This window comes from Amia ocellicauda, chromosome 12 (genome assembly GCF_036373705.1).
Source record: "Amia ocellicauda isolate fAmiCal2 chromosome 12, fAmiCal2.hap1, whole genome shotgun sequence".
NCBI classification, from domain to species: Eukaryota; Metazoa; Chordata; class Actinopteri; order Amiiformes; family Amiidae; genus Amia; species Amia ocellicauda.
Window position 1 is genome coordinate 15,816,070 of NC_089861.1, and position 25,179 is coordinate 15,841,248.

General features: G+C 35.3%; 2 protein-coding genes across 7 annotated transcripts in view; one reads left to right on the forward strand and one right to left on the reverse strand.

Annotated features, from left to right (window-relative positions):
* Nucleotides 1-11,684, forward strand: part of dclk2a (doublecortin-like kinase 2a) — a 100,227-nt gene extending 88,543 nt beyond the window's left edge. For 3 of the 4 annotated variants that reach the window (XM_066718453.1, XM_066718454.1, XM_066718455.1), the window contains 7 exons: nt 446-592; nt 1,579-1,712; nt 2,295-2,372; nt 3,700-3,796; nt 4,932-5,012; nt 5,639-5,752; nt 9,879-11,684. In XM_066718453.1, the coding sequence (XP_066574550.1) occupies nt 446-592; nt 1,579-1,712; nt 2,295-2,372; nt 3,700-3,796; nt 4,932-5,012; nt 5,639-5,752; nt 9,879-10,136 (909 nt within the window). In that variant the 3' untranslated portion in view covers nt 10,137-11,684. Of the gene's footprint in view, nt 1-445; nt 593-1,578; nt 1,713-2,294; nt 2,373-3,699; nt 3,797-4,931; nt 5,013-5,638; nt 5,753-7,159; nt 7,243-9,878 lie in introns of all 4 variants that reach the window. The other variant, XR_010821186.1, reaches the window with a different exon arrangement.
* An 819-nt stretch (nt 11,685-12,503) lies between these two features.
* Nucleotides 12,504-25,179, reverse strand: part of lrba (LPS-responsive vesicle trafficking, beach and anchor containing) — a 297,666-nt gene continuing 284,990 nt past the window's right edge. For all 3 annotated transcript variants that reach the window (XM_066718460.1, XM_066718457.1, XM_066718458.1), the window contains exons 53-56: nt 18,773-18,874; nt 18,263-18,459; nt 14,474-14,625; nt 12,504-14,173 (exon numbers count right to left, since the gene is read on the reverse strand). In XM_066718460.1, coding sequence (XP_066574557.1) covers nt 14,083-14,173; nt 14,474-14,625; nt 18,263-18,459; nt 18,773-18,874 — 542 coding nt within the window. In that variant the 3' untranslated portion in view covers nt 12,504-14,082. The remainder of the gene's footprint in view (nt 14,174-14,473; nt 14,626-18,262; nt 18,460-18,772; nt 18,875-25,179) is intronic.

Sequence of the window (25,179 nt, forward strand, 5' to 3'; positions counted from 1 at the left end):
CACTACGCCATGAATGACTGAAATCCTGCAGTGCCTGCAAGGTCCCCCTGCTCAAGAAAGCACATGTACAGGCCCGTCTGAAGTTTGCCAATGAACATCTGAATGATTCAGAGCACTAAATAATTCAATGCACAAGAAACTTTTCAGTATCCTTTATAAATGATCATTATTTTTCATGTATTTTTTGTAAGTTGCACTGCTCTTCAGATTACATAGTCAATTTGGAATTGTTTTCATTGCTTCTATCCTTACATAAGCTGTTCATCTTATCAATATTAAAGATATTAAAGACAAAATGTCAAAGTTAAAATTGTATTATTTTTTTAAACTATATTATTGCAGTCTGTTTGTATTATTTTATAATACATTTTTTAAATATTGTTTAAATTCACTGTCACGTGAAGTGGCTTGGCTGTCTATCACAATAAAAGTCTTATTTCCTCAGGGTGGTGACCTCTTTGACGCCATCACTTCCTCAACAAAGTACACAGAGAGAGATGCCAGTGCCATGGTTTTCAATTTGGCCAGTGCCCTCAAATACCTACACTGCTTAAACATTGTGCACAGGGATATCAAGCCTGAAAACCTCCTGGTATGTAAAAGGAAACCTTTACATTTTGTTATGTATAGATATTACATTTTAACATTAATGTTATTAATATATAGGCACCTATAGGCAATGAATATGTATATGTGTATGTACATACAGTGCGTATAGGAAGTATTCAACTCCCTTGAGCAAGGACGGACTCAACTCAACTCAAGTCAATATTCAATATTCATCCCCTTGGGAATCAGAGTTCTGAAAATCTTCTCTTCTCATCTCACGATCGCTTCACAGACACTGCTTCATGGCTCTGATCTCCCTCTTGAGCAGAGAGCCGTGGCAGCGTCTCCTTCGGGCAGATCTGCTATCTCAGCCTCCAGTCATCTGCCCCATTGGGGTCATTTTGCATTTCCTACAGGAGCTGTGGGACGAGGGCAAGCCATCTGTGTGCATCATGCCCAAATCGATGGCGAATCATCTGGGTCAAATTTCCTGGCCTTGCAGTTTCTAAAATGGGCACACAGGCTTTGGCCTCCTGCACTCTTTCTTTGCCTGCTTGGTGCCTTGATGTAGTGCTGGAAGCACTTTCCAAGGCCCTGTTTGAGCCACTGCACTCAGCTGATCTGAAGCTGGTGTCATTGAAGACTGCGTTTCTCTCAGCATCTGTCACACTGGATTGTAGACACTAATGCCATGGCCTGAACACCTGGTGGTGCACTTGATTAGAGGTGTGGTGTCATCTTGAGCCCTCTTTCAAGGGGCCCATTTGACTGATATCTGTGTGGCTGTGAGCTGGGCTTTGCCACACACTTTTATCTGATTCTACAGACTGGATGGCATAGGAATGAGAAATAGCCATTCAAATGCACATAACCTTAATACTAATAAGAAAATGGTGGAGTAGTTTATGTAGGTTTTATAAATGAAATTAATTTGAAGCTTCATTATTCTATTCATTTTTTGTATTTGGATTTTGAATTGGTTTTCTACACTATCAAGCCATGCTCCTGTATGTCTTTGTGTCCCTGCAGGTGTGTGAGTATGCAGATGGATCCAAGTCTCTAAAACTTGGAGATTTTGGTTTGGCCACAGTAGTGGAAGGCCCTCTGCACACGGTGTGTGGAACACCCACTTATGTGGCTCCAGAGATCATTGCAGAAACTGGGTAAGAATAGAACTGTGGGTCTTGCTAAAATATCTTCTTGTGGGAAATTGCATTTGAAGGCAGTTTTAAGACTCATCTGGAAATTAGCTTGTGCCTCAATATAAGTATGCATTGTACAACTTGCTCTACCATCTACAATCTTGACTCTATCAATGGATTTTTCAATAGTTGCTTCATTTTGGGTGTCAAGGATCAAAAACTAGCCTGTCATGGCTAATTTGGATTAGTAGGTGGAATAGTAGGTGGATATCAAGTTGTATTAACCAGCTTCTATCATGTTATCTACAGAATGTTAGGAATCAGAAAGCCTTGATTAAATTAGCAGGGAAATCATTGGTGTTGTCAATCAAACTAATATAAAATCCTGCTTTAGGTATTCGTGAAAAGTATTAATTGAAGTTGGATACCCGGTTTACATTACAGCTTACTATTCAGTAACCATAATTAATATGATAAACTTCCATACACTATAATTATTTAAATAACTCAGCTGGCATTTTGTATTGGGTACTCTAGTTTATGAATAATGTGTTTCTGGACATTATAACATTCTGATTCCTGATAACTTTTGCCTTCCAACAGCTATGGTCTGAAGGTGGATATTTGGGCTGCTGGTGTCATTACATATATACTGCTTTGTGGCTTCCCTCCATTTCGAAGGTCAGTCTTGTTTCATACTCATTTGTATTTCCAAAAAAAGATAGCCAGTTTTATGTTTTAATTTGAACAGTTCCTTTTATGCATAAGAAAGACATTTGGAAGGTCTAAAATACAAAAACAGCAGATGGCATGCTCAGATGTGGAGCCTACATATTTTGTCTCATCTCACCTGAAGAAGCATGGTGGTCTATGGCAAGCCAAATTATAATTTAGAGATATCTCTAAATCATTTAAAGATATCTTCAAATATTTCAAGATATCTCTAAATCATTTAAAGATATCTGCAAATCATTTAAAGATATCTCATTTAAAAGTACATTTAGAGATATCTCTAAATGATTTGAAGATATCTCTAAATTATTTGCAGATATCTCTAAATCATTTAAAGATATCTGCAAATCATTTAGAGATATCTTCAAATGACTTCTTGTATGTAGCCCAAGATTATCACTTCCTGTTAACTTGTTCATTAATTTCTATGTAACTGAATAAGGAAACAGGAAGTGATAATCTCAGCCAAAATACAGGAAGTCATTTGAAGATATCTCTAAATGATTTGCAGATATCTCTAAATGAACAGGATGTTATTTGAACATATCTGTAAATGATTTGCAGATATCTGCAAATCATTTAGAGATATCTGCAAAGCATTTAGAGATATCTTTAAAAAGCACCTTATTTAGTTATCTCTAAATCATTTAGAGATATCTGCAAATCATTTAGAGATATCTTTAAATATTTGAAGATATCTTTAAATGCTTTTAGAGATATCTCTAAATTATAATTTGGCTTGCCATAGGTGGACATAGTGATGAGCTTTGTGTAGTAATTGTCAAATACAAACAGGGGAGATGAAGAGACATCTATGAAGCAGAAAGGCTTGGAAAAATAGCCAGTCTGAGCCATTTTTTGCTTTTCCACAATTAATTGGGCAAGCTGACATGATCATGTGATTATCTGTTTTATATATGCAGATTTGAAAAATGCCAATACCCATTTAATGACAGGGTTTATAATTTCATAGGCCAGTGTGGGTGTTTGTGTATATGTTATTATATCACAAAGTTTTAGTAATTAAATTAAGGTGAAAATAATGTTAATTACCCTTCTCATTATTAGAGGTTTTTACAGATATTCAGAGTAGTTTCTCTTTTTGTGATTTTATATTCAGAATTGTATTTCCCTGAATATTAAGTAGAAATTAGTTGTGAGTGCCTGAAGCTTTAATGTGCATTTGCGTGTGTGTGTGTGTGTGAGAGAGAGAGAGAGAGAGAGAGAGAGAGAGAGAGAGAGAGAGAGATTATCACCTGCTACTGTGTCCCTGCAGTGAGAACAATCTTCAAGAAGACCTTTTTGACCAGATTCTTCTGGGGCGTCTAGACTTTCCTTCTCCCTACTGGGACAACATCACGGACTCTGCAAAAGTGCGTAACATCTTGATGATTTCTGGACATATAATATATTCAATTTCTTCAGCTGTGTACAGCTTCAAATAGCATAATTTGAAAAAGACTGGATTAGCAAATATCAATATGTAGTGCAAAACAATAATCTTTATTAAATCTGTGCTTCATAGCCTAATTGCTCAAAATGTATACAGTACATTGCAATGCATACATAAATACCTAAGTTGTTTGTGCCTATATTTTTGCTGTTTTTTGTCTTGAACTTGACAGGATCCTTTCAAAATATTTAAAATTCTCAAGACCCTTTTAGGATTCCCATACAGGAACAGCATCCTGGTCAACTTTCTATAGAAGTACAGTGTCCTGATTAATGTTATTTTCTGAAACAGGACCCTCTTTAATGTTATTTTCTGAAACAAGATCGTGATCAATGTCCTATAGAGCAACACCATCATAGTCACAATTCGACCATGAATGTTACCCTATTAAACATTCTATTACAATCCTATACCAATCATATATCAAACCTAAACACTTAGTATCTTTACTTGGAATCTGAATACTGTAGGACATTTCAGGACTAACCTTGAAATGGATTTCCCTGGTAGCCATCTTGAACTGGATCCTGTAGGATATTACAGCATGATCTTACTCAGGAACCTGCAGGATTTTGTACAATAACTTGTTAGATCCTGTAGAAGATTTTGTAGGATCTTGCACAGGATCTTAAAACATTGTGGAAAAACATGTGTAGGATCTTGTCAATGTACTGCAAGAACCAGTAGGATTATATACGGTAGTTTCCCTTGTGTAGGATGCTTCTGTGTTCCTACATCTTGCAGACTGGATTCTGTAGAGATCTCGTGTACAGTTAACGACAAGAGCTGGAGTGCTGTCTCTCAGGCAATGGACTGATAGGCTGATTGACCAGCATGAGAATGTGGTCTTGTTCTCATTGACTTCTTACAAGATCATACAGGACCTTGAAGCATTCTATACAATCTTGAAGGATCCTATACAATATTTTACAGGATCTTGAGTAAGGTCCTATTGTGGGATTCTAACCGGGTATATGCTGGAATTGAAGCCGGTTAATGCACCAGACTGTTGCGTATCCTGTCTGTTTGTGACAATTGCCTTAATTTGTTTTCAGGAGCTGATAGGCAGAATGTTGCAGGTGAATGTAGAGGCAAGGTATACAGCAGAGCAGGTTCTGGCTCACCCTTGGGTAGCTGTAAGTATGTGTATTGGTCTCTTGCAAGAACCTAAAGAAGGATACAGCAGAGTAGTGGTTAGGACTCTGGACTCATAACTGGAAGGTTCAAATCCCGGGTAGGGCAGTGCTGTTGTACCCTTGAGCAGGTACTTCACTTAGATTGCTCCAGTAAAATGCCCGGCTGTATAAATGGGTACAAATGTAAGTCGCTAAATGACAAATAATGTTATGAAATGATACTTTTCACTCCTGTCATCAATATAAACTAAATTAAAAAGTGTAACACCAGCTGTATGTTATTATCCATGTATTTTATGTTCTGAGTGTACATTGCATTTTACCTTTCTCCAAAAATGGGAAGATTTACCTGTGGAAGACAGTGTTAAAGACAGGAATTGTTCCAACTCTTGAGAAACAATTAAATACCTTATGCAGGACTTGTCAAATACCCATGATGGAAAAGTAGGAATTCCTTTAATGTTACTCATATGTTCATTATGAATAAAGACATATATATATATATATATATATATATATATATATATATATATATATATATACAGTATATATACATGAACTGTTAATGAATTAAAATGGTCTCTCAAGAAATTTAGATGTGCTCAGCTGTCTTTGTCACTTTTAAGGATGATGCTGCAATGGAGAACAACATGAAGGTGGAAGTCACAGGTAAACTAAAGAAGCACTTTAATGCAGCACCAAAGCAGACTATCACTACAGCTGGCGTTTCAGTCATCATGGTAAGCACATGAAACTTGTAAACATACATTTGCAAGAAACATTTCCATGCCGTAAAAGATCCTTAACAATTCAGGTTTTTTTTTGGATACCAGGTTCTCATTACAGTTACAGACAACTGATCAGAAAGTAATTGTTTATTTTCCTTTTCATTATATAGATGATGAAGCATTCTCAAGTAGATTTAACAAAAATAGTTAACTGGTTCGGCTGCATAGCTTCATTTAAATGGATATTTCTCCCATTATACTGGAAAATGTCTTCTTGATAGATGCAACACATAATGCTTTATGTAATGACCTTCCTGCTAATGTCCTTTTAAAAGGCCATTGCAAGCTTAATGACATTAGATGATTTGCACATCAGTTGTAAGTTCCTTCAGTAAAGATTAGGATATAATTTAATACAGGTTATATTTTTTTAGGTAGCTGGTCCATCTAATAGATGCGTATTATATGTATTACTGATACAGATGACATTGGTGATGTTGAGAATAACTGCATACACATTTTTAGAAAATGTACTTCTGCTTACTGAGTTCTGCTTTCCAGTATACTGGACAACAACATTGGTTTTATGAGAAAATGGCAACTTCACTTTTGAAAGGGTTTATTTACCTGGCAATGGAAAAGTGCAATTGAAACTGAGGTGTATTTTAGAGAACACTCCTATTATGGATGATACAGATTTTACAACTTCCCTTCCAATACAAATATTGTATAAGCTAGATCACAAACATTATGCATAAGAACAATGCAACATCCTCTGCAATACGTGACCTGTCCTAACATGAAGAGGACATTTTATTTGAAAGTGTGTAAAGGCACAGGGACAGATATGTCATCCTTTTAACATCCTCTTTCTGTGCTTAATTTGCGTGAAGATTCGTGATCTAGCATTATCTGTCTATCTCCTTGTAAGTGGGGATACTGAGGACAACACACTTTCTTATACCCCAACACTTTCATGGCAGTTGCCCAAGGCTGTGGGGGGCTTCATAGTTCAGTCTGTCCCTTTCTTTACAACCAATATAGCTGTTGTCACATTCATGTCATTTTTTTAAGTAGTTATTTTATTTGTCTTTGTGCCTTTTTGAATTATGCCATATTTTTTGTTCCAGTGCATTACATATACACAAGCAGACATGTCCCCTTAGAAACAGTACCTTTCAAATTGCTAAGCTTCAACATTGAAAAGGATCTCTTTCTGGCAGTGTGAGTTAGCAAGCAGACGTTTCCAGGTGCTGAAAGAGCTGCATATTACAGTATAGTAGATGATGGATTCACATGAATCCTCTCAGTCAGATAGAGGTCTGGAGATGCGATTGAGGGGCCATAGTGGTTGAAGTTGATTCAGTGAGTTAACAATCACAATGGGAGTTCATTATTGTTGTAAATTTCATTTGACAGTTTGAACTGTAAAGGGAGAATTGCAGCTTCCTCTCTCCCCCACACTCCCAAGACTGCAGGAAAAAACCGGAGCTGAACCTTTGGTACACAACGGCCTTTCGTCATGGCAATTATAATAATAACTTAATAATGAAATGATCTGAACCTCTTAACTCTCCAGCAGTCTCCAATGTGCATGGCTTGCCCCTTTTCTACCTGTCACAACACACCACAGCCTTTTGGTTCCCTCTCTTTCAATGCAAGGTTTCTAATCTCGGTCACCAGGGCTTATCTCGGCTTCATTCACACTCTTCCATGCTGTTTGATTTGACTTAATATGAATTATTATGAATTATTGTTTTCTGTTAAATTGTTGCTTCTGTGTTTTTCTCTTTGTTTTTGGCTGGGCGGTTTAATTTGCGTATGCTAGGTTGCAGAAATGTCTTTGCCCCTGCTGAAATCTCCTTTTAGTCAAAGGATTACATTTGCCTCCCTCTAACACCCTTTTGTTATACTGAACCAGAAAAAAGTAACTCTGAGAACCAATGGTCACCTTTAACTCCCAGATGGGAAATCTGTAATATTTCTCCTTTATGACTGGTATGCATGTACACTCTCTGTTAATGAATTTAAAAAATACTTTAGTACGAATTGTGACAGTGACCTCATCAATTAATATTATAGATTTACCTGATAGCACTAGAACAGATTTCCGATATTTCAGAGGAAATTGTTTATTTTCTTATTTTAAGAATGTATGTCAGTGGAGGGTCATTGTTGCTCCTCTTATTCTGTGCCACTCAGTTTAGCTCTAAAACATTTCTAGCATTTCTCTCACCATTCTTTTTAAGAGATCGTAAAGAACAAACAAAACAAATCTGGACATGTGGTTGACTATGATAAGCAGATGAATGACTTGAATGAATGATTCTGCACATAACAGCAGCATTTGGTATTGAAAATAATCTTGTGAAGGGCTATTATATTGCCATATTCGAAATTTCAAAAGGCTACAGTTTAGTGAGTCAGTGAGTGTAAACCTTGCTCTTTTTATATTCTGAAGCTGACTTATCAGCCTCTTATAAAGGCAATTGTACAGTTTAATGGTATATACATTAATTATTTGATATTATTGAGGTAATCTTAGAAGACAAGAAAAGCTGTGGTGCCATCTGGCAGTAAGGGTTGGAATTGCATTACAAAACATGTATGTTACAAGGATGGAGATGGAAGCAAATGTAATGTCGTATGTGGCTTAAGCTGTAGAAGTAATTGGTTCTAGAGAATCCCTGTGTTCCATTACTATTTAAGGGGGTTCAAACACCCAACTGTCCCGAGAAGTTTGTATATAACTGTATGTGCAATGTTTGAACTGTATCTGTTCTGCTTTGAGTAAGACTAGTTTCTGTCCCTCTGCTTCCTCCCTCTCCCCCCTTCCAATGCCTGCATTGCTATCCTCTGATTAGCTCCAAGGCAATGGTATGTACTAACAATCACTGCAATGCTTTGTTTTCTGCTGCTGTTTCAATAACAGAACTTTCTAAAGGGGAAAATGAGTAATGTATTCAAAGCTTACACTTTAGATCAATACGTATTACCCGTATGTGTTAGGTTATTTAAACAATTCTTGGTCAAGTTAGACTGTATGCTCTAAAGCAGATAACTACATTGTATGCTTAAGGAGCATTGGCTCACATTGCTAATGCAAAGTGGCTGTGAAGACAATTTAAGGCAGAAATCATTATTTTGTGACCTTGCTACACATTAAATTATATGTTACAATGTCTATCTATAGAGAGGCATTCTTATACCAGCCTTTTTTCTTTCTGGTACTCTTATATCACATACTGGGAGGATATAGTTAGAATCTATTGTAGGCCTCCGGGCTTACCAGCACTGGGGATATTCCCTAATTGTGTAACTGTGTAACAGATGTTCCAGTATTATCTTCTGCCAATACTAAACATTGCTGTTGACCTTATTTCTTACTCTGATGTCAGTCTATCTATCCTGTCAATGTCTTCCATATAGATAAAAGGGGAATACAAGTGAACACACAATTAGACTAGTGAGACTATTTTAAGTGCAATTATTACATATTTGTGAAGCAACAGTATTTAAAGACATTTAAACATATTTCTTTAAAATGAATAGTAACTTTTCATGCAATATAAACATGGTGATTTTAAGTTCTGTACTGTTTAGAATTGGCATTTCCCATTTTCCCCTTAAATTGTATGCTTAACAATGAAAGTATTGTTTGCTTTGTTTGTGGGTCAGTCTACTGTGTTATAAAAAAAAAAAAAAAATCAGAACAGCCACCCTTCATTTTTTGGTGTTCCCATCATTGGCTTAATCATTTAATAAGAAACTTAACACCACTTCCACAAATCATTGGAACAGTTCCTAACCTTGCATGTCACCATATAGTCTCACAAGAGGAGTCAGACCTATTGTCAGTACTCTCAGAAACCAGTCTCTGATCCCACTGATAAATGGGCAGAAAAACTTGCTTTTGGCAAAATGCTGACAGTTATTCTTCCTTCTGGGCGTTTGTGAGTTCAGGACTCCCTTTGAGTTCCAAGATATGGAAAGAATCCCAGTGATATCATCTTTCTACTGTAGATTGACCCTGGAGTTTCTCTTTCTCTACTGAATCTTGCTTCTTTCACCCTTTAGAATGACTGACTTTTGAACAATTATTTTAAACCTCTCCTACCCTCTTGTGGCGTCTCTCCAGAACACAGCTCTAGATAAGGAGAAGCAGATTCTGCTCAACAAGCGCTGTCAAGATACCGGTGTGGTTAAGTCTGGGAAGACACTTCCACCCACCCAGCCCGAGGACCCCAAGATGCCCAGCGCTGCTCCTGCCACCTGTCCCCTTGCCCTTACAGAACCAGCGCAGCAACCAACGCCAGCATCACCGCCCTGCTCCTCTGTCACCCAGCCACCCGTCCCCCTTGGCATGGAGTATGGGCCTGGGGCAGAGGAGCCCTGAGAGCCGGAGGAACCCCCTGGAAACTGTCGGGCGCAAGCTAGTAGTGAGCTGAATTACTCACTTTGTCTTCTTCCAGATCTGCTTCTTGCATGTAGGGGTTAGATGTTTTGAATAAAACTTCTACTGCTGAAGCTGGCAACCCTGTAATGGTGTGCTTCATCTTTGTTTTTTTTGGTTGCTTTATTGTAAGCAGTATTGTTTTGTTTTTTTGTGTATGTGTGTAGGTACATAAAGTTATGTATGTGTGTATATGTATATACATATATGCACACACATTTACATATGTTATGGATTTAATATTTGTGAGTGTGTGTATAAGGTTGGGGGGGAAAAACTACAGTTGAATATCGTTCCAGAGAGGTGATATTAATTATTTCAGGTGATATTTTTGTTCTGTTAAAAATATATATTCCCCTGGCTGGTGCATACATGCTTGTGTTGGTGCATACATATATGTGTGTGTATATGTGTGTGTGTGTGTGTGTGTGTATATATATATATATAATATAATTGTGTGTGTGTGAGAAATATATATATACACACACACACACACACACACACACACACGTGTGTATATATGGGGGTGTGTGTGATGGATTTTAGTTGTAGGGCTAAAGATAATCTAGATTCTGTGTATTTAGAAACCGTGGCTTAACAAGAGATATTTATTAACTAAAAATACGAGAGAAGCTTTGAAGCTGGCATTATTTTGTACTCTAAAGTTGCATGTATTACAAAAGAGCACAACTGTAACTACAGCACTGAATCGGACCTGTGCCCACATCTTAATTTAAGCATTTTCTCCAAACCACAAATACCATTTGCCTTTCATTTGTGTAAGATGGATGTCTGATGGATTGCTATGTTATGCTAATTAAAAATGAAACAAAATCATAGATGAAAGAAAGAAATTGTTTCTGCTGTTACACAACCACTAGAAATGTATAAATACCTCTTTGAAACCATTGTTAGATTAGAGTGTACATTAAATGTCTCAATAGACTCTGTTAAAACACAAATTATTTATTTGTACAAAGACAGACAAAGGAGGTTTATCTGAAGATTCCTTTAATTTTATTTTCCCTGTTGTATGTTTTGAATTAGAATTATGGGGTAGAACGTTTAAACTATTAACTTTGAATTAACTAACACTATTGCTTGAATGACTGATGTAAGCTGCATGTTGCATTTGCTGCTCAGACTACAACCTCTGGTTGACACCTGATGACACCTGAAATAGCCTAGCTCCTAGAATAAACCTCCTTTCATAACATATTTTGTTTTAGAAATATTACATTTCAACCTTGAATCTTAAATTGCAGACTTGTACAAACAGTTTACTCGGGTGTCCTGAGTTCAGGACATTTTTGGATGGTTTGGATTAATGTTGATTTTTTTTTTACACAATCTAGACATTATTTTAGAACTTGGTTGAACAGTCTTCATTTCTGTATAGGGTTACATGTGTCCCATTGGTTTTAACAATATTTTATTATGTATTAGAACAATAAAAACTGAAATCATGCAATAAAATTCTCTCATTTGAAAGTGACTTGTTAATTGTGTTAAACTATCGGGTATTGTATTCCCACCCAAATGGTTATTTGTTCTTTAGTTCTGACTTTACATTGACATTCTTAAATATTATTTAGATTTTGCTATAGTCTTTCTAAGTGTCTGGATAAATGTAAGATATTGTGTGTCCCCTTTGAGAAACTTGATTATACCTTTATCTTAAAGCTGATAACCTATTGTGTCATCTGTGTGAGGATTTTAAGGATAGATATTCATAATTAAAATTGTATCAAGATTTTATTAATGCCAAATATGTGTGTGTAACATGCTGAATGTCAGTATTATAATCAGAATTTATAATCGGGGCTTTGCAGTATGAAAAAAAATCTATCATCTAGTTTATAGTAAGGTGCCTCTTAGACACTTATTGAGACATGCAACTCAGTCCTGGTGACTTTCAGTAGCCAGATATATTAGGCTTCCAGTTGTCATCACAATCATAACCACACTTCAAATCAAGGTTTGAGTCTTTGTTTGGTTTAATTATAAAGCTGTATAATGCATTTTGAGAGTGTTTGCTCTGTAACTACTAAGACCTGCAGAGTCTTCAGAAACCATTTTTGGTTTCTGTTGGGTTACCAATATGCCATAGTTAAAACTTAAAGATATATAACTGCAGAGTGGTCCACATTCACTCTTGTAATAGAAAATAATTTATATTTTCCTTTTAGAAGCAGTTTTATTTTTTTTGTAGTTATATTGACCTTTTGTTAATTGATCGTCTCCCATTCATATCAACCTAAAGATGACACAATGCATCCCTTCATAACAAATCATTTAAAAATTAACACCTTTTGTTTTCCAGTTACAAATTTCATTTTATTGTTCAAACTCATCACACATCAAAATACCTCATTCCAAATCAATTACCAAAATATTGAGTGTTACATAAAAATACAGTTGTCATAGTTTTGATGCAGTTGTATTTTTAGACAGATTCTTGATTACTTTTTCACACGGGGGAGATTATATAAAAATTAGCGGGGAAATAAGTATGGAATGTTTCTCAGTCATATTTGTGACTTACAACATTAATGATTCCTCACAGTAGGGATACAGACATTCTAAAGCAGATGCACACATTTCACAATTTTTTTTTTTTATATATATCATTCTGACCACGAGCCTTGCTGAAAGAATATAAACGTTTACTTCATATACTTCATTGCTTCTTAAAACAGCTACCAAATCCTTCCATGGAGATCTGTTACTATGGACTTGGTAGTACCAATAAGAAAAAAACAGCATCTGTAAGAGCCATTGCTGAAAGGCAGATACTGCAACAAAAAGAACCACTTATTATTTATTATCAGTCTGAAAAGCATTGAACCTTTTATAAATAGGTTACATTGACTTAAAATATAATCAACAGTGCAACATTTTTAATTAACTTTTTCCTAATATATGTGTGTGCATATACATATATATGTATATGTATATGTATATGTATGTATATATAATTTAAATAAAACACCTAAAAGACAGATCCATAAACACTGGAGTAAACTCCACAGAATCTCACACAGTTGCAGTTCTTGACTTTGTCTCCTACAAACACCAATAGAGTTATTTAAATTTGTTTAAGAAACAATGATGTATATTCCATAGCTTGACATCAATTATCTGAGGTACAAATCATGCATACAAATATATATATCCTAGGCTTTTCGTGTGTGTGTATGTATATATATATATATATATATATATATATATATATATATATAAAAAAAGAAAAAAAAAGTTTACTGTTTTGAGCATAAAAAGATATGTAAAAAATAAGAAATCCCTTGTCAGTTGCCAGTTTGTGGTTCTCTAACAGTGCTTAGTCCAAGATTATGAAAATGAGGATACAGTGTTGCAAACCATCATGAACAGAATATTGCTATTTTCCAGGCATTGTCAGTAGCATTACAGTCTGTTAAAGTAGCACAACGCTTATGAAAAATATATGTGATCAAGCCAAGATTTTTCTCTGTCTACAGATCACACAATTTGGACCCACTCCCCCCCAAGGTACAGAAATATAAGCAATAGTTTAAAGACAGCTGATGTAAATATAAGTATCTAACTATTGACCACTCAAACCCTTATTTTCCTTGCACAGAGATGAAAATAGACTTTTACAGCTAAAAATAGATCTTTTTTCATAACTATAGAACCCAGCCCTAAGTTTTATATTATATGAAAGTCCGTAAGATCTACAAAATATAGCAATGACCATTTAAAAATAGTTTGCTTCATTTGACAGTATTTAAGTTACATTCAGGAATAATATGTATTGCCTTTAATAACAAATGGCAGGATCACAGATTTATGTCCACAGAGTCTCAAAGCAATCTTCTATAGCTAACCCCAACACTGAGTGTCTAATTCAGTATCTTGTTTGATATTCATGATGCCATCGATTAAAATCATTGTAAAAAAGTACTATGCTTCCGGAGGCCATGCCAGTAATTATACACCTAGAAGAAAGAAGGGGAAAATAGTTAATTCTCTTCACGGCTAAGTTTGTACAGACACAAACACATACATTTGTCTGTTAGTCATAATAATCAAGTTTTCATTTGGCACGACTGCTATTCACACATTTATAATGTTATATTAAGATAAATGTAGATACTTCATGGTGATGCAAACAAACATCCTTTGAATATAATCATTAAAGCATACAAGAAGATCAAAATGCATAAATACATATAATGAGAAGGTGATATTTTAGCTGTTACTTTAGCAGGCATGTTGATGTCAGAGGAGCAGTTTACCTTTGGTCATGTGACATGGCCATTGACCTGATCGCAGCATCACAGCCTGGGTAGGTGAAGAGCTGTTTGAGGTCATGGACCTGCCAGACTGTTAGAACTCCTCCATCCCCTCCTGAAAGTAGGTACTGCCCATCGCGGCTCAGCAGCATGGCCTGGGGGACACAAACAACACCTCTTCATCAGTGGCATGCCTTTAATTTGGTCTTCTTGGTTGGGGGATAAAATAAGTCGAACCTTCCGCTACGCAGCAGCACTTTGATCTCTTCTAGGATTTGTTTTTCTGTCCAAGTCAGAAGGTAGCTATGGCCACATTATAGGCTTTAGCATCTTAAAGCTCTTATTGTTCCTATTTGTTGGAGGTTTGCTCGATATCTCAGGTTCCCCGGGGGATGCACTACACCAAGCCTTGGAGATCAGGCCTCATCTCAGTGCAGGGTTACTCTCCACTGCGTTTGGGGACTTTATTTAATCTCATCCCAGTAGGGGGCCCTTTTCAGCAAGTCAGGTCATCTTGCACAGCCCAAGCTAATGCCCATGACCTGTAATATTGAAACAATGGAATTGGGCTACTATCACACCTGTTCACCAGGCGCAGCTATAGAGCCAAGATGTCTGGTAATCATTTCATATTAGTGTCTCCAACAGCGAGTCCAGTGAGAAAAGGCTTTTAATATTTCACATCAAGATTGGGCTAAAAGTATAACATTGAAGCTCTAAAACGTAAAAGGTTTTCAGTCGTGTCTGCATTCTGCATTGACATTAAAGACAAGCCAGCAGTGGATCTCTTGCAACAATGGGGCTTCCAATGGAGAAACATTACAGAAAGGTGATTTATTCTGGTTTGCTTGGTGCCATGAGGACTTTATTACAATTTAAGAGTCCCAAGAGAAACAAGCGTAAAGTAATACACTGTATAAGATAACACACATACACATGTGTTGTAAACCTTCACATGCAGGAACTCAGCTTGCACTTTGTATCCCTGAAGATTGCTGGGAGTTGTTTTTTAAACACGTTTAATAAAGTTTCTGTCATGAAGCAGTTCTCCAATAAACAGCCATGAACACAACTTACTTTGACATAACATAAGCATAAGACTGAAAATTACACACACACACACAAAAACATTGGCACATTGGTAAAAACATAATAAAACACGTTCTTTGTTGCATTCATTTAATTATTTTAAAGTATATTTAAAAATAAGAAGAAAGATTCTGGCTTCTCCTTAGTTAATCCACTATGTTGAAGTCAACCAAATGAATAATCTTCCTTTTTGCATTTTGCACAACAAACTAGTATATACTGTGTTAATGTGACAACATGGCTTCTTTGTTTGTAGATGACATTTACAGCCAGCATGCTCTCTCTGTCTTGTCATCCTACTGTATTGCTGAACAGGCTGGACCAACCACTTCTGTGAGATGTTCGGCTTGCATTTCCTTCCCTTTCCGCTGCAGCAGGCCAATGATCTCTCTCAAACTCCGGAGCTGCATCCCACAGAGTTCAGTGGGGATCTGGAAACCTGGTATAGCACTGGTATAGCACTGGTATAGCACTGGTATAGCACTGGGATAGCCCAGGTGGGAGGGTCAGGGACATAAATCATAACATTTCTGTGGGGCTGTCTAACAAGGCTGCAAACTCTGAAAAATCCCTTCTCTGAGTTGTCAAAAACATGGCCTCTCTGAATCAAATATCAAAAAGAATGCTCTGATATTAAGCAATGTCACACATGAGCAGAATGCCAGATAACCCCACATACGGTTCTAATTCCATGAAAGAAAGATGAAAAATAAAATAAAAAATCTCTTAATGTCTGGCAAAGGTGAAGGCCTAATTTATGGTGTCATTAATTATATTCATTACATACATGCAGAATCTGTTAAAATGGTTACTTCAATTTCAATATATTTGAACTATGTAATCTGTCAGTTTGGCTCCAAACTTCCAAATTAATCTCCTCTCAAAAGTGGAGGAGGTAGGTTTTTATGTTAACCCCTCTTTTAAGTAGAATGAGGTCCTGAACACATACACATATGCAAGAAACTTGACATAACAATACAGTCATGCAAGTCTAGAGAGAACGTCATATTCTGTAACCATATATAGTGCATGAAAACAATGTGAATAAATCCACAGCTGGGTGTCAATGAGGAAACCGACTTCTGCCCAATATGTCAAAATTCAACAAGAGTGAAGTTTGCCCCTTTTTTTTTTTTTAACCAATGGTTACCTTTCCCAAAAGGGCAGTAACTTCAGTAAATATATGGAGAGTAGCAGGACATGCACCTCAGCGTATCAACCAACTCAACCAAGGACCAAGGAAAGTGTATTACTCGTAATATATATTGTATTACTGTAATATATGTATTACAGGTTCGACGACAAGAATGAGTTACGATCCTGATGCCTAGGATATGTTATGTTAAACCAAATCCCAGAATATATAATATACAGCTCTGGAAAAAATTAAGAGACCACTCCAAGTTCAGAAGTCAGTGTTAAGTGGTCTAATATTTTTCCAGAGCTGTGAATTATTTATTATGCATGTACTGTAAGAAAACAACAGTGTACAAATAATATGTACAATACAGTTCTAAACTCCATTGGCATCCCACTTTCAGACTACGGCAGAGTGGCTGCTTATTGAAAACAAATGATTCTGCAAATAAAACCACTCCTTAACCAGAAATCCAACATTTTATAATGCAAAAGTGCAGAATGTCTTGCAGACAGCACAGCTTTTAAAATAAAAAGCAGGTGTGAGCCTCTGATTAGGTCCTGGCATTTTCCCAGGCAAACCGGAAGACGCTCTGTAATTTCCTAGCACTATTCGGAGATGAATAAGAAATCTGTCCTCTTGTGCTTGATGATTGTAAATGGTAACCCATGTCAACATCCTGCAATTTTGCAGTGCGCCCTGACATATGAAACGCAAATCAAAGAGCTTTCCGCCCCACTAGCATGGACCCAGAGGAGTTCCATTCTGACCTACAAGTTCCTTTTCCAGCAGTGTCAGGGTATCTCCCATTGCCTTTGGGCAGGTAGACTTCAATCTAAATGCCAGGCTTTAATCATACCACTGTCGGCCTGAATGATGAAGTACAGAGGCTCATGGGGGGGGGGGACTCCAGACTTTTTCAGTCTAAAGTCCAATAGAGAGGCTGCTGTTTGAAGATATATCTGTGTGCCTGCTGGCCAGCCTGAAAACAGTGTTTAGTGCCTCAGGCAACAATGGGTAAGTCTGCCAGGAGCACATGAAATACTACAGGGATCATTCCTGCTTTAATAAATCACTGAAGAGAAACCAGAAATAAATCTGTCTAAAAGCACACAAGCTGAATGGGATACAAAAGGGAATAGTTCAGGCCTTCTTGTTTAATTGTTAATACATTGCATTCTATAATCGAGTCATAGTTATACCATTACGTTGTTTTGGGTAATGAACTGCTTTGTAATAGAAAGAAATAACTTCTTTTGGAAGTACTTAAGCAAAAAATAGTAAATCTTCATAAACCTGTTCATAAATGTCAGTGAATATCAAGGATATATGACCTCTGACACTAACCAGGCTTTACCCGACATCATCATTAATACAACTTGACAAGGACAAATATAGGGACAATATTTCAATGTTTTGAGATATTCTGTCAAACAACTGTGACTCACATTTTTGACTACTTTCTAAATCTAAATTTCTATCAGGATAGATTTGATAGAGATTTTCATCTTGAAGACTGAAAGCTTTTTATTTCCATAACTTTTTATCAGGAAAAGAATACCCACCTTGATATTTTCATCAACTTCCATGTGGCCCAGCAGCTTTCCGTTCACACTGAAGACGCAGAAGTGGCCCTTGACATAATATACCACGCAGTGCCCTTCTGTGGATGACTGGATTAGTTTAGGGCACACACAGCCTGCTGGACTCTCCAGTGTTCGCAAAAGGTCTCCATTCATGGAATGAATCAGGCAAGGGCCCTCTGGGAAAAAGACAGGAGAGACAAGATTTAGTTAAAGAGGGTTATGACAATTCTAATCTCTCTTGTTGGGAAGAATAGAGTTTGGTAAAAGCATTGTGTAACGTTCACAACAAAATAACATTTTGATTTTGAAAAACACTAGACACAGATATATACTATACTTTTCATTGGTGGCAACAGATTCATTAATTGAAATAGGTATACTTTTGAATCACTTCTGAAAACTAAAAAAAACAAATTAACAAAAGAATAGTTTTGATGATAAACAGACTAAATAAATGCCAAATAATAAATACGTTTTGTCTACAATTACCTTTGGAGCCACTGATGACCAAGCCCAACTCTGCACAAACTGTGGCACAGGTGATCTCACAGTCATGTCCCGTCAGTATGGCTCTAGGAGTGACAAACTCGGCTGAAAACAAACAGCAAATTTATAGTGAGCATTATTATTAAGAAAAACACACAGCCTTTAATACATATACACATTTTGTATAGACAGTAAGTAAAGCCAATTTACGTAACAGTAGTTGCTATCTATTTTACAAAACAGAAATGTTATTTTCAAAACCACCAGAGGGAGTACAACAGGAATCACTTATTACTGAATTTTGCAAAACAAATTAAAATATTTCTGCAGAAATAATATTTCAGTGATGGAACACACTTACTGGTAATCCTCTGGACTATAGACAGATACATGTTTTAGTTTACCTGTGAGTTGTAGGTTTTTCTATAGAAAGTTAATTTAACTTTTATCTACTTATATAAGCATGCTTGCTTTTGCAGTATTAATTTACTTCCTAAAAAAAACACTTTTAAAAATATATATATGTTAAACACATTTTAAATTCACTTTTATATTGATTAAGCTGATCAAGATCATGTAATGACATTTGCTAAATAAAAATAAATTTGTTTTACTCTTGGAAATTAACTATATGCAAACCTGCTGGAAGTAGGAATTAATCAATTTGTCTCTTATTGTATCGTTACAAATCTTACATCTATCACTGTAGCTGACATTATGTTAGCACTAATCCAATTTTAAAATGCTAAATTTAATTTCCATTAAAAATAAAGAAAACATGTGAAACAAAGTGCAAAAGGTATATACCCCCAAATCCTAAACAGACTAGTCTTTCTGAAGAAGTTCTTATGTGTATATATAAAGGTGTGACTGAAGCTTGTCTGTCAGTGGCATTTGATTCCTGTAGTTAGGATATATATCAGAGTTGCCTCTTTGAAGACAATTATTTTGACTTGGCTTGATGGCTGTTAGCTATTTCCCACAGTGCTGTTTCTTGCTGGGTGTCAGCAGGTTTGGGTCGTGAAGAGCAGTAGTACCCTTAGGGTTCCTACTTCTAATTCAGCATGCCTTAGAAAAACGAAAGCTTCAAATGCCTTGGGCTGCATGTTTTGACCAGAAATGGACAGGGTGGATTGTAGTCTTGGCAAGCTCCTAACCTCAGTCCTGCCACAGACAGATACAATCAAAGCAATTTGTAGCGTTGGCTCACAAAATAGCAAACAAAATCAGTTCTTGCAACAGACCACATAGTGTACACATTTAATTCTGCTTCTACATTCTTTCTGTAGCACTTGTCATTAACAAGGCCCCCCTCCACCACCACACACCCCAAACCCCAAAACAAAACCAGATGCATGACATAGCTAAGGTAATTTTGGAAGAATGCAGTGTTTAGACGAGACACAAGATCTAGCGGTCTTAACAGGCACAGGCCATGATTCACTTGTTTTGGAAGACCTGTCAAAAAGCAAATTTCTTTAAATATACTATATACTTAAGTTTGCAACATTTCATTTGATATCTGAATCTAAAGATTTGCAATTAAGTACTAAACACAAATATAAACATATCAGTTGGCTTAATAAATAAAAAGTTAATATAAATAAGGTATTGGATTTTTAGTGCTCATATATATATTTATTTAATTTAGATTAAATTTTTTGCTATTATTTTAATTTTGTTTCTGTTTGTATTTCAAAATAAAACTATAAAAACGTGTTGTGTTAATTATTATTAAATTTCTTAGCTGACGTTCATATCCAGGGCAACTTACAATTGTTACAATATGTGACATTATTTTTAATGTACAATTATCCATTTACCCCCCTAGCCATTAATAAAGCTAGGTTTTTACTAGAACAATCCTAACCAGAGTCCAGAGTCCTAACCCCACTGTTGCCTTATAAACATATATATAAACCTTATAAACTTATAATCTGTATAAACAGAACATAAATGCATAAGTATATAGAAAAGCACTGATACATTAACTAATATACTTTACTGAAGTGATACCAAGATTTTGACAAAAGTTAAATGTATCGGACTATGAATTTAAAATTTTCCTCACCAAACTTCTACATATTCGAAAAAAAAAAAAAAAGAAATATGTGCAAAATATTATTGTCTAGTTGGTTGAAAAAAAATTTGAAGTGGCAGGAGGTTTTCTTAAGGTACATTGGAAATATTGATCTCCCCAACACTTGGTTCTGCTTTATAACAGCCAGTAGTAACTTGACTGACTATTGTTTCGTTTAACTGGGATTTCCCTCTAAACCTCTGCTGCTTTTATGTGAGGAAAAGATTGCCATGAAACTACTTTCTCAGATCCAGTAGTGAGTTCATTAGAAGTTCATTATCAGACTGGGTTTGTTTATCACTGGATCTAGCTGTGCACCAGGGGTCTTGTTAAAATGGAGAAACTCTGAGTTTTACCCTCTGTCGGCAACAGACACAGAGTGTGAGTGGCTGTGAGATGTATTTTGCTCTTGGCTGATTGTATTGACTCTCGTGAAAAAAATGCAGGATGAGAAATCTGAACTGAAAATCTTATTTGCAGAGAATAGGATTTTTTTCCCTGTATTGTACTTGGGAATTAATTATTTAATAATGGGAAATCCAAACATCTTACAAAGCTCATAAACAAAAGCAATTGATCAATTTTTCAAAAGCTAAATATAAGGTTTTATTTATGTATTGCATTTGGAACACTAACATTAATATATTGTGTAACTTTATTAAGAGGTTACAGAATCTGAGCGCATAAGAACAGAATGCAGTGAATTGTTGCGGGAAAAAAATCGGGAATGTTCTACTGTGCTACAAAGGGTGATTTACAAGACATGACTGTACTTCTGTAGAGGTGAAATTGACCCTTTCCACTTATCCATCAGTGATCTTTTTCCATGGCAGGAACCAGGCAGCACCAATGAATTCTGACAAACTGTGAATCAACGACCAATTAGACTGTCTTCCAAATTAGCCAATGTGTCTTCCATCACATTAACTTTTCTACAACTATAAACTGCTGTTTCTTCCATGAAGGACTCCCATTCTGTAAGACACTTTTCAGGGAGGAGGAAAGGGGCTGAAGTTCACCAGATAAATCTGTCTTAATTATTTGAACCTGTGCTCAGTGCTACCATTTGTGATAAATACACAATGTAGCTTTCTCTTGCGCAGATCAATGACAAATTCATGGTAGAGGTGGGCATCTACCATAGGTAGCATAACATAAATAAAATAAAAATATTGATTTAATTAAGATAACTAAAATCTGTTAAACATGTTGAACTTTTATTCATGTAACAATTCCTGGGATTAAAATGTGTAGTCTGATTTCTACAAAAAAGATCAATAAAACTGATATACTGATGTATCATTTAACATTTAGCCATTTGGCTAACATTTGGTTTCAATTAAGCTAACATCTGATTACAATTTAATATACATCTCTATAGCTCAAGTCTTTGAGAGGAGTGAAGAGAGTATCATTCACTTGGAATACGAGTCCACCGGATTCTGACCGTTCTTCCTGTTTAACTACATGAGCACCTTGAAAATAATATTTTTTCTTATTGTTTTCATAAAGAGGCATCCAATTCCATTGCTCTATAATGTAGTATTAAATGTTTATTTATTCTTATGGCAAAACATATAATTGGATCTCATCAAAACATTTGCCATTACAAATTGTGTTCCTATTGAGTTACAAAGGAAGTTTAAAATTAAAAAAAAAACATACATTTCACACTTAAGCAGTTGACACACAGCTGCAGATTTTTATATTTAAATTATTATGATCAGGTTGTCACCATTTTCTTGATATTTTCTGGTACTTTCTACTGCAGGTATGTATTTATGAATCAAGAAACCTATTTCAAAGTGTAAAGCCTTCAAAAGCTATAATAATCACAATTGTCTATTCCCATTCTTACCACTAGATGGTAGTCTAGTCTGGTTTATCTCACTCTGTTTGCCCTCCACCCTCTATTTAAATACTGTACTCTCTGCCTACCAACCTCACCAGAGTGCACCCTTGGCTGCAGCACAATGTTTACGTAGGGCAGAAAATGAAGGATACCTGCCAGAACTAAGTTGGATGTTGGAGAGGAGAATGAGTCTAATCAATGTCAGCATGCAATCAAAACAATCGCTAATATAAACTTCATCAGGATCTCTCCTGTCTGCTGCAGAATGGACCAAGGAAGTCATCTGTTTAAGGCTTATTAAGTGCGTGGGACGTTACAAATGCATTATGCAAACAGGGAAAGGGGCCACTTTAAAGTACTGTATTTGGAAAAGGAAGAAAGGAAGCAGAACTGTGTTTCTAAGCCCTATGGCTAACAGACCTTCCTGTGGTTTATGGCAATGGAGCATCACATTGTTCTGCTATTCTACAGAACTGACGTGATTCGAATTCCACTACAAGATTGGGTTCTGTCATCTGAATCAACAACAGGGCTATTGGCAAAGCACATATACACACTCCTTGTGTACAATGAAAAGGTTTGAGTGTGTGACCTACCGTTTCAAGAAAAAAATACATCATTCATCACTGATGATAATTTTGTTTGCGTCTTGAAAGATGTGAATTAATTCAACATATTTAAATGTGATTATCCAGGTCAGTATGAAAGAATGGTAAGTTAAGACAATACATTATTTTTACTCAAGTTAAATACTATTAAAACAAAATCACTGTTTAATGACTAGGTTTACTACAAATATACATTAATCTTATTATATTTACATACTGTTTTAATGGCAACAAAAATGTAAACCTCTGAGAACATTTGTTTAATTTTCTTTCTATATTGAAAACCTTACACTAAGTGTATAAAATGCCAGTTTGTGGTACAATTGTATAAATTATATTTTGGATTGTTCAAATTTAGGTAACAAAAATATTAAAATAAGCATGTGCATTTGTGTCATATTTAAACATATACAAACACACAATTGATTAGTAATGTTTGACTCCTGTGATCCTTTTTCTTTTCAATTTAATAACAGGAAAAGGATAATGGAAATATGTTCAACAAATGAGCAAAAACAACAATTATAAGTACCAATTTAAATTTCAAATGTAAAATGATACATTAAAATGATACATATTCTCAGAATAGTGTTGTTTGTGCAAACATTTCTGAGATACTGACACTAATTTTCTAAAATGTACTACTTTTCTTTTCACTTGATAATGTTCCTTGGTATAACATATTGCAATAATAATCGGTTCCATACATATTCCCTGAAACAAATTTGAGTATTTGTGCCCTAAAAAAAATACATTCAACTGACTGCAGGAGATAAGTACTGCATCATATTCCCCTTTTCATGTTACATCCATCACTACAAACGACATTCATATCAGACACAGAAGACACCTTGTAAAATATTTTCATTTCATTCTCTTAATTTGCATTACTTGTTCTTCCTGAAATGAGTCTGGTGATTTATTTATTCTTCTCAGTTAAATTATTAACATAAATGAAAATAATTTTAAAATAACAATAATGCATTCATAAATACATATATATATATATATATATATATATATATATATATATATATATATATATATATATATATATATATATGTGTGTGTGTGTGTATTTGTATGTTTGTATGTATGTATTATTTCCTTATGTGTGTGTACGCTTCAGTGCACAATTATTTTGGAGGTCAATCAATTTTAGTGTATAGTCCTGTAAGTTATACATATAACATGTAAAATAACTTAATACTAAATACTAGTACACATATTATACAAGTTTGCAGTTAGAGATAAAATTTCTGTAATGTGTGTGCTCCATTTTTAAGAAATATGTTTTCCTTTCCTTTATAATTCAGTTTGCTTTTATTATTTGTCTTTAAAAATCACTGAGAATTGTTGTATGGAGAGATTTAGAGAAATCAGTGAATCAGCTCATTATTCTAAAAAATAATGAATGTATTATATATTCATATATATACACATAAATACACACAATTTATATATATATATATATATATATATTCATACATATATACACATAAATACACACAATTTATATATAATATGCATCCTTCAGAAAATCACTGCTGTGCATTATTTATAAAGTCTCAATTTGTAATACATTTAAGTAAATTTGTAAATACTCAATGTCGTATAGCCTTGAAAATTAGGAAGATAAAGCACACAGAAGCATTGTGTCTGCTGTTCTTTGATCATGTTTGTAGCCATATATTACCTTAAGTAAGGGCAGACCTTAACATTTTTCAATTTTATTGACCCCAGAGCCCTTTTTTTAGTTAAATTACCATCATTGGTAGCGAACATTTCATACCAGGGCACATTTACTGTCTCTCAGTGCCTTTTAGCCCTCCTTGTACTGGCATTTGAAAAATAAATGTCACAAGGTTAA